The sequence below is a fragment of the Lagenorhynchus albirostris genome, chromosome 2 (genome assembly GCF_949774975.1).
Source record: "Lagenorhynchus albirostris chromosome 2, mLagAlb1.1, whole genome shotgun sequence".
In the NCBI taxonomy this organism is placed as follows: Eukaryota; Metazoa; Chordata; class Mammalia; order Artiodactyla; family Delphinidae; genus Lagenorhynchus; species Lagenorhynchus albirostris.
Genome location: NC_083096.1, coordinates 168,430,357 through 168,444,562, shown reverse-complemented (window position 1 = coordinate 168,444,562; position 14,206 = coordinate 168,430,357). Strand labels below are relative to the sequence as shown.

General features: G+C 40.5%; 2 protein-coding genes across 4 annotated transcripts in view; one reads left to right on the top strand and one right to left on the bottom strand.

Annotated features, from left to right (window-relative positions):
* The window catches only part of LUZP1 (leucine zipper protein 1), a 133,494-nt gene that overhangs the window by 27,731 nt on the left and 91,557 nt on the right, over positions 1 to 14,206 (bottom strand). The gene's annotated exons all lie outside the window — the stretch shown is intronic.
* Positions 1 to 14,206, top strand: part of KDM1A (lysine demethylase 1A) — a 64,064-nt gene that overhangs the window by 48,041 nt on the left and 1,817 nt on the right. For 2 of the 3 annotated variants that reach the window (XM_060141162.1, XM_060141163.1), the window contains 9 exons: positions 2,281 to 2,423; positions 2,801 to 2,891; positions 4,086 to 4,220; positions 4,998 to 5,071; positions 5,856 to 5,967; positions 9,112 to 9,244; positions 11,057 to 11,244; positions 11,668 to 11,782; positions 13,479 to 13,606. In XM_060141162.1, coding sequence (XP_059997145.1) covers positions 2,281 to 2,423; positions 2,801 to 2,891; positions 4,086 to 4,220; positions 4,998 to 5,071; positions 5,856 to 5,967; positions 9,112 to 9,244; positions 11,057 to 11,244; positions 11,668 to 11,782; positions 13,479 to 13,606 — 1,119 coding nt within the window. The remainder of the gene's footprint in view (positions 1 to 2,280; positions 2,424 to 2,800; positions 2,892 to 4,085; positions 4,221 to 4,997; positions 5,072 to 5,855; positions 5,968 to 9,111; positions 9,245 to 11,056; positions 11,245 to 11,667; positions 11,783 to 13,478; positions 13,607 to 14,206) is intronic. The other variant, XR_009539062.1, reaches the window with a different exon arrangement.

The window sequence follows — 14,206 nt, the reverse complement described above, 5'->3', positions numbered from 1 at the left end:
TATGAACTTCCCTATGTGACTGTCACTCTAGCTGTAAAGATTAGAGCTTGTCTAAAGCAAGCCATCCAATTGACACTGGAAGAGCTTTAATCTGTACCATTTGCAAACTTGGCGTATTGGCACTTTCTGTCCTATTGTAGAGGCATATGTGATCTGATTCCTCTTGCTGCTATAGCATCCTCCTGCTAGGCATTTTAGAAGCCACATGTAGAAATATCACCATTTGTACTCCAGGAAAAGCAGTCATTCATATTGCATCTGTGATCAGTGAAGAGCTCATAACTATGTAGATTTCATATTGAAAATGTGATTGTTTCCTTTTTAAAGGAGCACCAAATTTAGAACCATCTTTTGTAACATCACTGCGGGAATTAACACCAAGCAAAATTTCAGCATTGCTTTGAGCTGTTCTTTATGTGACCATCATATATAGAGTATATGTAACTGACGGGAAAGTAAATGAAATTCCTGACAAGAAGGTCACTTCCATCAGCTCTGATAGCTGTGTAATCAAAACAAGTAGCGATGTCACCAAGAACTCCTTTCTTTGGCCCTGGACTTGAATGGGTAGGTCAGATGTGTTTGATCCACCAAGTCCTAGGTACCAAGTCCTAGGTACCACCCTGATATATAAATGGCACCAAGCATCCAAAGCCTGATTCACTGCCTTATTTCTCAACATAAACCAAAAGATTCTCAGGGGTTTCTATTTCTAAGGCTAAGGGGAATTCTCTAATTCATAAAGATTTCCTGATCTCTCCCATGTGTGATCTTTTAGAACTTGATGCTTTAAAATATTATTTTGATTGAATTAGTTATAGTGTCTTGTCATAATTTACAGTTCCAAAGGAGAGTTGCAGTCCTTTTCCCTTTGTTTTGGTGCAGATTATACTTCTCACCATATTCTTTTTTGCTATACCATGGCTCATCTGCTAAGAGTTACTGTGTGACTCATCAGTGAAGGGGCAGAGGCTAGTGCTTCGAAAGCATCCATTTAATTGGGAAGGGCAAAACTGAAGGAGTTGCAGATGAGAAGCAGAGTTTTACTGTGATGATCTTGTCCATAATAGTTACCTCTAATTGTAGATCATTCTTCCTCAGCCTTAGTGATTATTAGGGCTTACTTTCATGTTTTGTTTTCTTGTTACCAATTTTAGGTTGATGGTAAAGTGAAAATCCAAATTTTGAATCCTGTTTCCCAGTTGGTGCCTAGCGCCTTTTTTTTTTTATGTATTTATTTGGCTGTGCCGGCTCTTAGTTGTGGCACGCGGGATCTTTGTTGCCACACGTGGGATCTTTCGTTGTGGCATGCGGGATCTAGTTCCCTGACCAGGGATTGAACCCAGGCCCCCTGCATTGGGAGCACGGAGTCTTGACCACTGGACCACCAGGGAAGTCCCGATGCCTAGCTTTTTATGGCAAGAGATGCTTGCCTTAGACATGCTTTTTCCTTCTCGCTATTCCCATGAATTCAGCAATAGGATTGTAGATACAGTTTACTCTGGGGCTGAATTAAGCAGTAGCAGAGGAATTTGTGTCAGCTAACTGATGGTATCACTAGGTAGGGGCACAGCAGGGATTAGGAGCATGGTCTTGCAGCTTGATGATCTGCTTTGCAATCTGTTCTCTTACTCCACAGTAGTGAGCCAGACCTGGTACCTCAGTCAGTCATAGTCTAAGAGCATTGGATATTCAACTCTGAACTTAATTGGTGCCATAAAACACTATTACTCTGAGAAAGAATTAAGATGCTGTTGTGTTCTTATTAATAGCCATGAATTTCACTTCTCTCTTCCCTACTCCTACCTGAAATTGTCGTCTTTGAGGGGAAGCAGATACCTTGGGCTTCTTATTTTTTCATCCTGTCCTTTTTCTGGAAGGTGCTCAGGTGTGTTAACATAGTCTTTGTTCTCTGGGACTTCTCCAGTGTGTTGTCTGCATGTCAGCCCAGCTTATCTCAGTGCATGTCAACTCCAGGGCATCTTGGGCTCCACATGACTTCACTCAACACCAGTGTGAATCCTGTGGCTGTTAATAAAGATAGAGTCCCAGCTCTGAGGGCAAAATCGTGAGAATAGGAAAATATCTGGGCTGAAACATTTCATATCTCATTTAATGGAATTAACCACTTCACAGAAAAGACAGTTTGAATCATTGTCCTCAAAGGTTTCCCCTTTGAGATACATATTTTGACCTTTTAAACTGTAGAGCATTTGTGTTTTCATGGATGGTTATGTTTAGTCGTGTAAGGACCAACTCTTCCATACTTCAAATTTTCAGGTTCCTAAAGAGAAAGATGAAATGGTAGAGCAAGAGTTTAACCGGTTGCTAGAAGCTACATCTTACCTTAGTCATCAATTAGACTTCAATGTCCTCAATAATAAGCCTGTGTCCCTTGGCCAGGCATTGGAAGTTGTCATTCAGTAAGTACTTTGATACCGCTTGTTGTATTATAGATTCTGTTTATAGATTTGCTATTTAATGTTTAAAGTTTTCATCAAATCTTATTTGAGCTAGTTTTCACTTATTTTCTTGTGAAATAGTTAAATCCAAAAGTAAAGCTATTTAAAATAATTACATGATCCTTAAGGCTCTCTCGATTGTAAAATTCATGTCTTTTATGGTATTGAATTAACTGTATTTAACATAGCCTAGAAAATAATTTGCCACCAGCCAACTTTCTTATTCCAAAGTATTAGAAATTTTAGAGGGCCTTGATGCCATCAAATGTTTCTGATGGGCACCTGTCTTACTCAGCAAGGCTGGCTGTGTGGCCGGAGCATATATATTGTCTCTTCAGGTTACAAGAAAAGCATGTCAAAGATGAGCAGATTGAACATTGGAAGAAGATAGTGAAAACTCAGGAGGAACTGAAAGAACTTCTTAATAAGGTGAAATTTTATATTTTTTTCATAGCTGAAGATGCATCAGTAGGGGGAAAAGGCCTTTAATTTAGAAATTTAAAAGCATTTCTGATTTTTTTTCTCCATGGGAGAGAAAGTCTGCACAGCTCATTATTGTTAAGAAAATAATGACTAGCAAAAGGCACTGTATTATCTGTCAGTCTTTCTGTATGGCATTATTGGTAAATTGATGCTGGGGGAAATAGATCTTTCCTGTGTCAGGTTGCTGTTGCCTGTTGCAAAGCTGGCCTAGTGCCCTCTGCTGAAGTCTAGGATGAGAAGGAGATCAGCTGTGCTGGGGTTAAGTTCCCACTGATGAAGACAACATGTCAGCAGCCAGTACCATAATTCATTGGCATAATTATTTCACTTGAGGTGCCAATATGGGGATATTCCCCAGTGGTACCTGTAAGGGGGCCTTTGTTTATGCCATCTTCCAGAGCCCCAGCTCCAGACTGGGAAACCATTTGTTTCTCCTCATCCTGCCAGCTGCAAACTTGGGGGCTTTATGATGCAAAATCTGGGTGCATCTTGTGACTGGACTCTTGCCTCATTCTCTCACTGTACCTCATTTTGTCATCTTGTCAAATGAAGAGGTCTCTGGCACATCTTCTTCATGGATTGTGGTATGGATGAAGTGAGAAGAGTGGCTAGAACATGGCCAGCTGGTGTGAAGCTCCCAGTCTCAAGCTTTAACCTTCACCCTAGTCTTGTGTAGCACCACCAGAAATCCGAAAAAACTAACATTGGGAATGGTTCTTTGTGTGATGATTTGACCTTTTACATATTTAAAAAACAAATCATGACAATTTGTTTCCCAAAGCAATAAGTTTAATTGGAGACAGTTTGTTTTTCCTGGTAGTTAATTTTTAATTAATTATATATTTTTATTAATGGGACATTCCTAGTTCTCCCATTTGTTTTGGAAGACAGAGCCAATCCTCCTTATCTGATAGTGATGTGATACCTCTATGTTGAGCCATATAGGATTTTTTCCTGTTTTAAAATGTCATTAAAAAATTTTTTTTTAATATCATGATTTGGAAGAGGTATTTAAGAATTCCATAGACCTTGCAGTATAACCCTGTTTTGGTATAATAGCAGTTTAGGGGAGGAACCAAAGTACATGCTTTGGTGATGAATTACTGTCTGGAATGGTAAATTTGTATTTTTCCCTCTTAGATGGTAAATTTAAAAGAGAAAATTAAAGAACTCCATCAGCAATACAAAGAAGCATCTGAAGTCAAGCCACCCAGAGATATCACTGCTGAGTTCTTAGTGAAAAGCAAACACAGGGATCTAACTGCCTTATGCAAGGTATGGTATACATACATGCCTCATTGATTTTTACTTGGAATCCTAAGAAATAGTATAGATCCGGGAAACTTTGGAAAAGAGAGAGCCACTAGCCAATCACAGGTGCCTGTAGTAGGAAGAAGAGGGTTTGGTACACAGGAGCTGTGGGAACTTAATGGGTTAATTTTGTCTGCTTTTTCTGCAGAATTCCTGCCTTGTTTTCACAGTGTCATCCTTTAGCTTACCCACATCTCAGTTTAGCCCTCTGTCATAGTTTATCTCTGACAATTTAAAATAATGATAATGAACATGGACTTCAGAGTTATTGAATGGAGTCAAACTGTCTGGTTGAAATCCCTAACTTAGTATCTCCTAGCCCTGTGACCTTAGACTCCTTAGTCACCTCATCTGTGACATGGTGTTAGTACTACCTCACTTGTAGGGGGTCTGAAGTGGTTATTCCATGCTCGGGACACAGTAAACGCACCGGAAGTGGTAGTCACTATTCTTTTTCATCCTTACTGTGTAGCATACTAGTATGTTTCTTTATTTCCTCCTTCTGCATCCTCCCCCACCTCCCCGCCCCCACCCCCCTCAGTCTTAATTCTAGGCTAACATTGTAACTTGTCTCCGAGAACAACCATCCCTGAGCCCTGACCCAACCTCCAGCCTTCAGCTAAGGCACACTTGTAGATTAACCTGAACAGGGATATGGTCCAGGCCTTACACCTTGTGGTATAAATAACTAGGTGGGTCTCTGACCCATCAAGATCAACCCAGTTCTCTTAATTTTATCAGGAATATGATGAATTAGCTGAAACACAAGGAAAGCTAGAAGAAAAACTTCAAGAATTGGAAGCCAATCCCCCAAGGTAAGGAAAACACGAACGCTCAGAAAGATAGCTTTTACTGTTCCTTCTGTTAGATTTAAAAGAAAAATTACAAAGCACCCTGGGCTTTTATTTATGTTCAGTGAATGTATTGTAAATTGTTTAATGAATGGAAGGTATCTGTGCACATAGGACTATTTGTCAGGCTCCTTAATCCTCTGCTGTTATATTTTAATGTGTAATGGTGTCCTAGATACTTGCTAGGTATCTTTTTTTTAAAAGATAGCCTTTTCCCATAAGATTTGATACATGAATGAAAATTGTCTTTGAGTGGCGTAGAAGGTGGTATTGCTTTAAACTCATAATTCTGGGGACTAGGAAAGTATTACACTTTATTTCCATTGGGGTTTTGATAGTGAACTCTTACATGGTGACAGTGTGCTGCATGTTGCATCCAGCCTCCACATACATCTACTCTTTTCTGTAGTCAGGGATGCTACCCATTCTTGCTTAAAAAAAAAAAAGTCCATGCTTTATTCAAAATATAAAACAAAAAAAATGTTTTAAAGTAAGCTTTTATAATGCAAGGTAACAGTATAAAGAAGACTTTTTTTTTTCCCCGGAATTACAGTCAGGCCTTGCTTTATGGCTTGGCCTGCTCTAGGCAGCAGGAATAAAGGGCTTAATAAAACAGATACGGTCCTGCTTTTTGACTTAGAATTTCTTCACATAAGGCATAGTCCCACTGAGATCATCCACATCATCCCATTGAGAATCATAGTAATGTCCTTTAATAACCTTGTGCTCCTTTGTTCTCATTTTGCAGTGATGTGTATCTCTCGTCAAGAGACAGACAAATACTTGACTGGCATTTTGCAAATCTTGAATTTGCTAATGCCACACCTCTCTCTACACTTTCCCTTAAACATTGGGATCAGGTAAAATTCCCTTACCATGTATTTTGTTGCACGTGTCTTTGAGAAGGCTCCTAAGATAAACTGTTAATTTGTTTGTATGTGTGTTTTTAAACAGCTTTATTAAGATATAATTTATATTCAATAACACTCACCTATTTTAAGTGAGCAATTTGATGTTTTGCCAGACTTACATAGTCATGAACCACCACACCCACAATTAAGATACAGAACATTTCTGTCACCCTGAAAAGTCCTCTTGTCCCTTTGCAGTCAGTCCCCAGCCCTCCTGCTCCTGGCCCTACGCAACCACTGATTTGCTTTCTGTCACTATAGTTTTGCTTTTTCTAGAATTGCATGTAAATTGGACCATACAGTATATAATTGTACAGTATGTAGCCTTTGTCTGTGCCTTTTTTTGATTTTGAGATTCATTGTTGTTGTGTATATCAATAGTTTGTTTCTTTTTGTTGTTTAGTAATATTCATATCCATTGTATGGATACGGCCACAGAATGTACCCATTCACTGATACATGGACAGACATTTAGGTTGTTTCGTTTTTGGCTATAAATGATTGAAGCTACTGTGAACGTTCATGTCTTTCTCTTGGGTAAATATCTAGAAGTAAAATATTTGGGTCTGCGGGAAGTAGATTTTTAACTTTATAAGAAACTTCCAAACGGTTTTCCACATCTCATTCTCAGCAGCAGTAGTATATGCCCGCCCCAGTTGCTCCATAACCTCACCAACACCTGGTATCGCCAGTTTTTAAAATTTTAACCATTTTAATGGTTGTATAGTAGTTTTTCATTGTGGTTTTAATTTGCATTCCTGTGATGACTAGTAACGGTGAAGCATCTTTTCATGTGCTGATTGGCCATTCATATGTCAATTATTTGGTGAAAAGTCTGTTCAGAACTTCTGCCTATTAAAAAAATCTGTCACAACATTGTTAATCAACTATACTCCAATATAAAATAAAAAGTTAAAAAAATTAAATTTATAAAACAGTTGTTTGTCCTCTTGTAAGAGTTCATTATGGTCTGTAAATTCTGGATACAGTTCCTTTGTCAGATTTATGTTTTGAAAATACTTTCTTCCAGTCTACAACTGGCGTTTTCATTTTCTAAATGGTATCTTTCAAAGAGCAAAAGTTTTTAATTTTATGAAGTCCTGTTGATTATCAACTCTTTCTTTAGGCTTTGTGCTTTTTGTGTCCCGAAAAATCTTTGTCTAAACTGGGATTGCAAAAATTTTCTCCTGTTTTCTTCCTGAAGTTTTATGAGCTTAGCTCTTATGTTAGGTCTATGACCCATTTTGAGTTAAAGTTTTGTGTATAGGGCTTCCCTGGTGGCGCGGTGGTTGAGAGTCCGCCTGCCGATGCAGGGGACACGGGTTCGTGTCCCGGTCCGGGAAGATCCCATGTGCCGCAGAGCGGCTGGGCCGGTGAGCCATGGCCGCTGGGCCTGCGCGTCCGGAGCCTGTGCTCTGCAACGGGAGAGGCCACAACAGTGAGAGGCCCGCGTACCGCAAAAAAAAAAAAAATTTGTGTATAGTGAGAGGTGAGGTAGGGTTCATATTTTTCCATATGGTTATCTAATTAACTATTCTAGCACCATCTTTTTTCCTTATTTGTTTTGGAGCCTTTGTTGAAAATCAGTTCTTCTATATGCCACTGTCACACTGTCTTGATTACTTTTGCTTTATAGTACATCTTGAAATCAGGTAGTATAAGTTCTTCATCTTTGTTCTTTTTTTGAAGTGTTTTGACTATTTTAGATCTTCTATAAAGTTTTAGAATCAGCTTATCAGTCTCTACAAAAAAAATACCTTCTGGGATTGTCATCTTAACAATAGTGAGTCTTCTAATCCTTGAACATGGTATATCTCTCCATTTATTTAGGTTTCCTTTAACTTATCTCAGCAGTACTTTATAGTTCTCAGTGTACCAGTCTTACATATCTTTTGTTAAATTATTTTTAAGTGTTTTCAGTGTGATTTACTCTTGAACTGGTGAGAAATCACCAGGTTTCTTAGATGCTGAATGGACCTGTAAATCTGAGACTTTGGCCAGACTTAAGATTGTATAGAAGTAAATATTATATTTTGCTTACATATTTTCATTTTCATTATACATTTTCCTAGTAAAATTATTTTTACTTCTTCATCTTCAGATTATGTCCTGGTATTCTTTAGAATTTGAATTTGGCAAGGATTGCACTTGCTAGTGGTATAAATCTTGTAGAATTTCCAGTTTCTTTATGGTTGTTCATGTAAATACTAAATTACCTCTAGTCACTGATCTATCATTTGATGTTGCAATATGTATTCATTTGTAATCGTTTTAAATTTTGAATGTAGGTGATGTGAACTGATCCATATGGGGAACAAATGAGTCAGTCACTAAGTAGTGAGAGTTGTGCTGCCAGCCCAGTATATTTTTATCTAATTCCTAAGAATCGTGGTATGTTTTCCCCAGGAGTTTCATGAAATTAGAAATATCAACTAGCCTTCAAAAGTTTCTCTATTTGGAAAATTTTTCAGTAAATTCAAAGACATGAAATCATTTTGGGAATTCTTCCAGGCCAAATCTTGACTTCTTCATGGATTATCTTGGGCGAATCTTTATAATCCTAGATTACGTCTGGTTTGACCAACTTTAGTTTTGGAAGTCTTCCTCAACTTTAAAACCTGTAAGTTTAAGCCATAAAAACTGATTTTGCTGTTATGTAGAAGAAAATGTAATTAGGATGGTGAATCTGATATCCTACCACATCTATAGTGCATACAAAAGCCAAACAAACTTTTATGGTATCATCTGAATTTACTGAATAAGCTTCCTTCCCTCTCCTGCGCGCCGTGGGTAGTCTGGACTTGGTGGTGTAGGACTGTGATGATAAAAAGTCTATCACAGAAGAAAAGAAACTGCCCCAATCTCACTGCCCAGAGGTAGCTATTAGTGACATTCTGGCGTTCTTTCCGTTTTCCCTTTAGTTTCCTGGGGCAGCTGTAGTGGAAGACTGAGTGATTATTCTTTAATTTCTGTCTTAGAATATTGGCTTTCCACAAGCTGGTGTTTTTTCAGTGTTATTTTGTAGGACTCAATATAAATGGCATAAGTTAGATTAAGAAAGTGTGAAAATATGTTCTTTTCTGTCTTCTTTAGGATGATGACTTTGAGTTTACTGGCAGCCACCTGACAGTGAGGAATGGCTACTCATGTGTGCCTGTGGCTTTAGCAGAAGGCCTGGACATTAAACTGAATACAGCAGTTCGGCAGGTTCGCTACACAGCTTCAGGTACGTCTTTACTGGTAAGATAAATCTCTTACTTTGAAACATGGTACTGATCTTTTGTTGAGTTTGACCTACAGAAAAAATTTTAGGTACATCTCCTGATAGAATGTCTCATAAACTATGATTCCTGAATTTAAAATTTTGCATTTACAGAAGTACTGAGGCTGTAGAGCCTTTAGAGGCTCTGACCCCATCATAGTATAAACCAGAAAATTGGGGCAATTTTTAGAGTCTCCAGTTTGTGCATATTAGTTTGGTATTATAGTAAACAGCCAGGGAGTTTGGATCTAATTTTGCTAAGTATGCTCTTAAATACCAGGATTTGGGCCCCTAGGGCTCCAGTGGGACCCACCCCTTGTATTTCACCATCTGCATCTTGGTTTTTGGCTTTTCCTGTTCAGGTGGGCTAACTGCTTAGGCTGGTTTCTCATTCTGGGAGCAGTTTTGCTGATAGGTTGACTTCAGAGATGAAATTGCCCTGTGATTCCTTTGGCAGTAGGCTCTGTGCTCATTACTGCTGCTTTCAGGGTGCATTTCATGTGGAGTGCAGAGAGCCCATCATCCACCCACCTTTGGAATTAATAGTCTTGAACTCCTTAAGAAAGCTAGTCACCCCTGCTCTCTAAGGGCTCTCATGACTAGTGGAGATGTGGCCACCAGTCTTGCCTTCCATGGCCCCTTTTCTAGAGTTGCTGAGATCACCACAGATAATTTTTTTAACAACCAGTGAAACAGTTTGGGTTTTTGGGGGGTTTTTGGGTTTTGGGGGTTTTTTTGCGGTACGCGGGCCTCTCACTGTTGTGGCCTCTCCCGTTGCGGAGCACAGGCTCCGGACGCGCAGGCTCAGCGGCCATGGCTCACGGGCCCAGCTGCTCCGCGGCATGTGGGATCTTCCCGGACCGGGGCATGAACCCGTGTCCCCTGCATCGGCAGGCGGACTCTCAACCACTGCGCCACCAGGGAAGCCCCTAGTGTAACAGTTTTTGATTTTAGTTTTCCCTTCAGAGGCAGCTTCTGGCTGCTGGTGTTGAGAAGATCTACAGCCTTAAATAGCCATTTGCAGGCAGGTGGAGAACAGTGAGACTAGCTTTTGTGTCATTTTCCCTAATTCTGTGGCCACAGAAAATGGGCATGTATGGAGCTGTCATACTTACTTTGAGCTATCTATGTATTTTTCAGAAATTATGTAAAGAGGCATTTACTGAAGAAAAAATTGAACACAAATGAGGGAGAATTACATTAACTTACTTTCAGTACCTTTTCTGTGGTCAGCTTTGAGCTCATTCATATCCTGGCAAGCTAAGCATCAGTGTATATTCTCAAGGATAGCATGCTCTGTGGTTTTAGGCTGCATCCCTTAGATCGGCACCACAAGCTTCTGATATCATTCTTCTTTTGGTCCTTAGTGAGCGCCTAACCACAGTGGAGAGATATTGGTTCTATCGGGATAGGCATTTTACTCTTAATTTTGGTCTAAATTTACTTAACTTTGGTAAATGATAAGGTCCTATTATTAGTCCAAAAGATCCCCAGTGTATCAGTCGGGAAGGTGGGGTAGTATGGTGGTAGAGATCGAGGACTCTGAAGTTGACTGTTGGGTTTAAATCCTGGCACTTGTTACATGTATGGCCTTAGACAAGTTACTTCACCTCTGCCTCAGTTTTCTTCTGTAGAAAATGAGCAGAACTGACTTCACAAACTTGTAGTAAGAATTAACTGAGATAGCATGTAGATTCTACTGTGCACTAAATGTTCAAGACCCTTGTCATTATCATCCTTATCACCAATAAAGCCTTTTTCCTCTAACCTGTCTAGGATGTGAAGTGATAGCTGTGAATACCCGCTCCACGAGCCAGACGTTTATTTATAAGTGTGATGCGGTTCTCTGTACCCTTCCCTTGGGTGTGTTGAAGCAGCAGCCACCAGCTGTTCAGTTTGTGCCGCCTCTTCCTGAATGGAAAACATCTGCAGTCCAAAGGATGGGATTTGGCAACCTTAACAAGGTAACTTGCCCTAGGTACCTCTCTACATACCCAGTGTACAAATATCAGTCTGATTGCCCTCCACTTAGAGAGGAGAGAGGTTTGCGTTTTTGAACATTTTGCTGTGCTATCAACTCTGTGATATCAGGGTGAGGCCTGTCAGTTCATTAACTTTAGTACCTAATTATATAGAAAGTATCCATGAGGACTGTCTTCTGGGGTCACTTCTCAAACCCAAGCCTATAAAAAGAGAGTGCTAAATGTCTTCCTAAGTAGTACATGTATAATAGGGATTTCTAGGCTTATACTGAGAGTAGATTAGAAGGAACTTATTTTAGTAAGGTCTGAGGAAGAAGTACTTCCTGTTGAGGCACAGCTGTGCTTAGCTTAAAGCCATGTTCTCTGAGTGCTGTCACCAGCTTATACGCTTCTTTTTTACAATAGGTCGTGTTGTGTTTTGACCGGGTATTCTGGGATCCAAGTGTCAATTTGTTCGGACATGTTGGCAGTACGACTGCCAGCAGGGGTGAGCTCTTCCTCTTCTGGAACCTCTATAAAGGTAATGGCTTTCTAGTTTTAATCTTTATACATCCTTATAGGAATAGAGAATTAGGAATATTATACCTGCCTTCAAGGAGTTCACAACCTAGTGGGGGATACATTAAGGAGGCTGGCAGCCTCAGAACAGGGCAGGAAGTAGAGGAGTGAGAGTGAAAGCCAAGGCACTGCAAGAGAAAACATAGAAGAAGAAATCAACTCAGCCAGGGGCTCGGGCTCAGGCCCAGGGAAGCTTCCTGGAAAGGGAAACTTGTATTCCTCATTCTCAGACTTTTGTATCTGACTTGCCCCTGAATCTTTGATCACTTTCCCTAGAATGTATTTATCAAACTCCTACCTCCTGTTTTACATTCTTCTGTAATTGGGTTGCTCTTAGTTCTATATAGAGCTTTTTTTTTTTAAAAGAAGTATATTTAGATCTTACCTCATTCCAAGAAAAGGATGTAAGACATTCTCCTTTGCAGCAGTATCAGGAGGCCTGGCCTTGACAGTGCAGACACATCAGTTAACCAGTTTGACTGACACGTGGTTCTTTCCATCACTCCTCACTGCCTGGTACTGAACATCCTTCACACGGCCAGGGCCACTAACTCCGCAGAGGAGCCATTTGCTCCCTGAGCACATTGTTTCCAGCAACAGCTGAGTGCTCTTTCTCTTCCCTGATCTAGGCCATCAAGTCCTGTCAGGGCCTCACTCTCTCTCTCAGACCTGTTTACTTCTTTCCCACTGCCTACCTCCCAGTCCAGGCCACTCTTACCTCATACCTGTTCAATTGCCAATAGCCACTGACTGCTATCACCACTTCTTTCTTTTGATGGCTTTCATTATTGTGGCCATCATGAAGGCTGAATAATCTGACCCTTCTTTTCTACTCAGCTTCTTCATTGTCCATGCCCTCCCCAGCCTCCAGGCGCACTTGTCTGCTCTCCTGGAATCCTAAAATGTACCATGCTGTCTTCTGCTCTGGGGCCTCTGCATTGTACTGTGCCCTGGGCCTGGGGTGCTTTTATTTTTCTCCATCTCTTCCTTCCCAATGTGGCATACTCTATGCAGCTTCAGGGCTTGGCCCAAATGTTACTATTTCAAAGAGACTTTCCAGGACACATGTATTCCCACTGCCTCAAATGAAATTATGTCCTTGTATTCTTTTCTCTGTAGTCTGTGTTTTCATAGCTTTTATCACAGCTCGTAATTGTCTCTATGATTATTTTTGTTGTTGTTGATTTTTGGAGTATATAGTCTAGTTTATAGTTTTTATATCCCTAGCATCTAGTACTGTGGCTATCGCATAAGCCTGTTGCACACAGAGTCACGAAATGGGTGAGTAAGGGTGATGATGAGTATGGAAGGGCCTGGGATGACAGCTAAGAGGATGCAGCCCTGGTCATGGAGATGTCTAAGAACTCTGTGCCTAAATATAGGGACACTTGATAGCAAGATCTGAAGTTATATCTTCAGGACTTCTGTATTCTGCCAGGTTATAAGCAATGAAGTACATGAGTCACACTTCACTGTGGTTTGCCAGCACCCTTCTGGGGATAGGATTCAAGTTGCTGGCTCAGAAACGTGTGTCTAGCGTGAGTGGTGCATGTCTGTCATCAGATTTCAAACAGCCAAGAATAATGTGAGACCTGATAAGGAGGTACTTGAGAAAAGTCTGTAGGAAAACCCTGGAATTGTCCTTTCTGTTTCTCTAGCTCCAATACTATTGGCACTAGTGGCAGGAGAAGCTGCTGGCATCATGGAAAACATAAGTGATGATGTGATTGTTGGCCGATGCCTGGCCATTCTCAAAGGGATTTTTGGTAGCAGTGCAGTGCCCCAGGTAAGTAAGTAAGGGGCAGGGGCAGGTGAGGATCTGGGGTTTAGACTAAAGCAGGGTTTGGTGTATCTCGAGTTGCAGCACAGATTCTTGGTCAGGACAGTTTCAGCCAGAATTGTGTGCTGGGTTTACATTAATGCTAATGTTTAGAGTTCATGCCCTAAGTATGGGATTGAGAAAAGCCCCCAGTACATGGGCCAGGGGATTGAGAAGGCTATTTGCCGCATTTCTTTGCTTGTGTTGTCTGTTGTCTCTGCTTGTGGAATCATCCCCACCCCCAATTCCCCAACCACCTTTCAGATGAAGTGGCCAGCTCCCCAAGGGAAGTCTCAAGAGAATCTCTTGGTACTTTTTTCTGTTATTCTTTCTTTAGGTCCATTGAACACTTTTAAGTCCCTGATGATTCCTTTGAGAGAAGGCATATTAATGCTTCATGTGAATTTTAAAAGGGAATAGAGATCAATCCCTGGGTAGATCTCTGGATTCATAGCGAGAAGGCAATCTGGAGGCTTCCTTGCAGCCTGAAGGCATTTTTTTTATTTTATAGCAGCAGCATTCATCACTTGGCTAACTCTCGTGTCTCTTGCCTTTCTCTCACTTGTA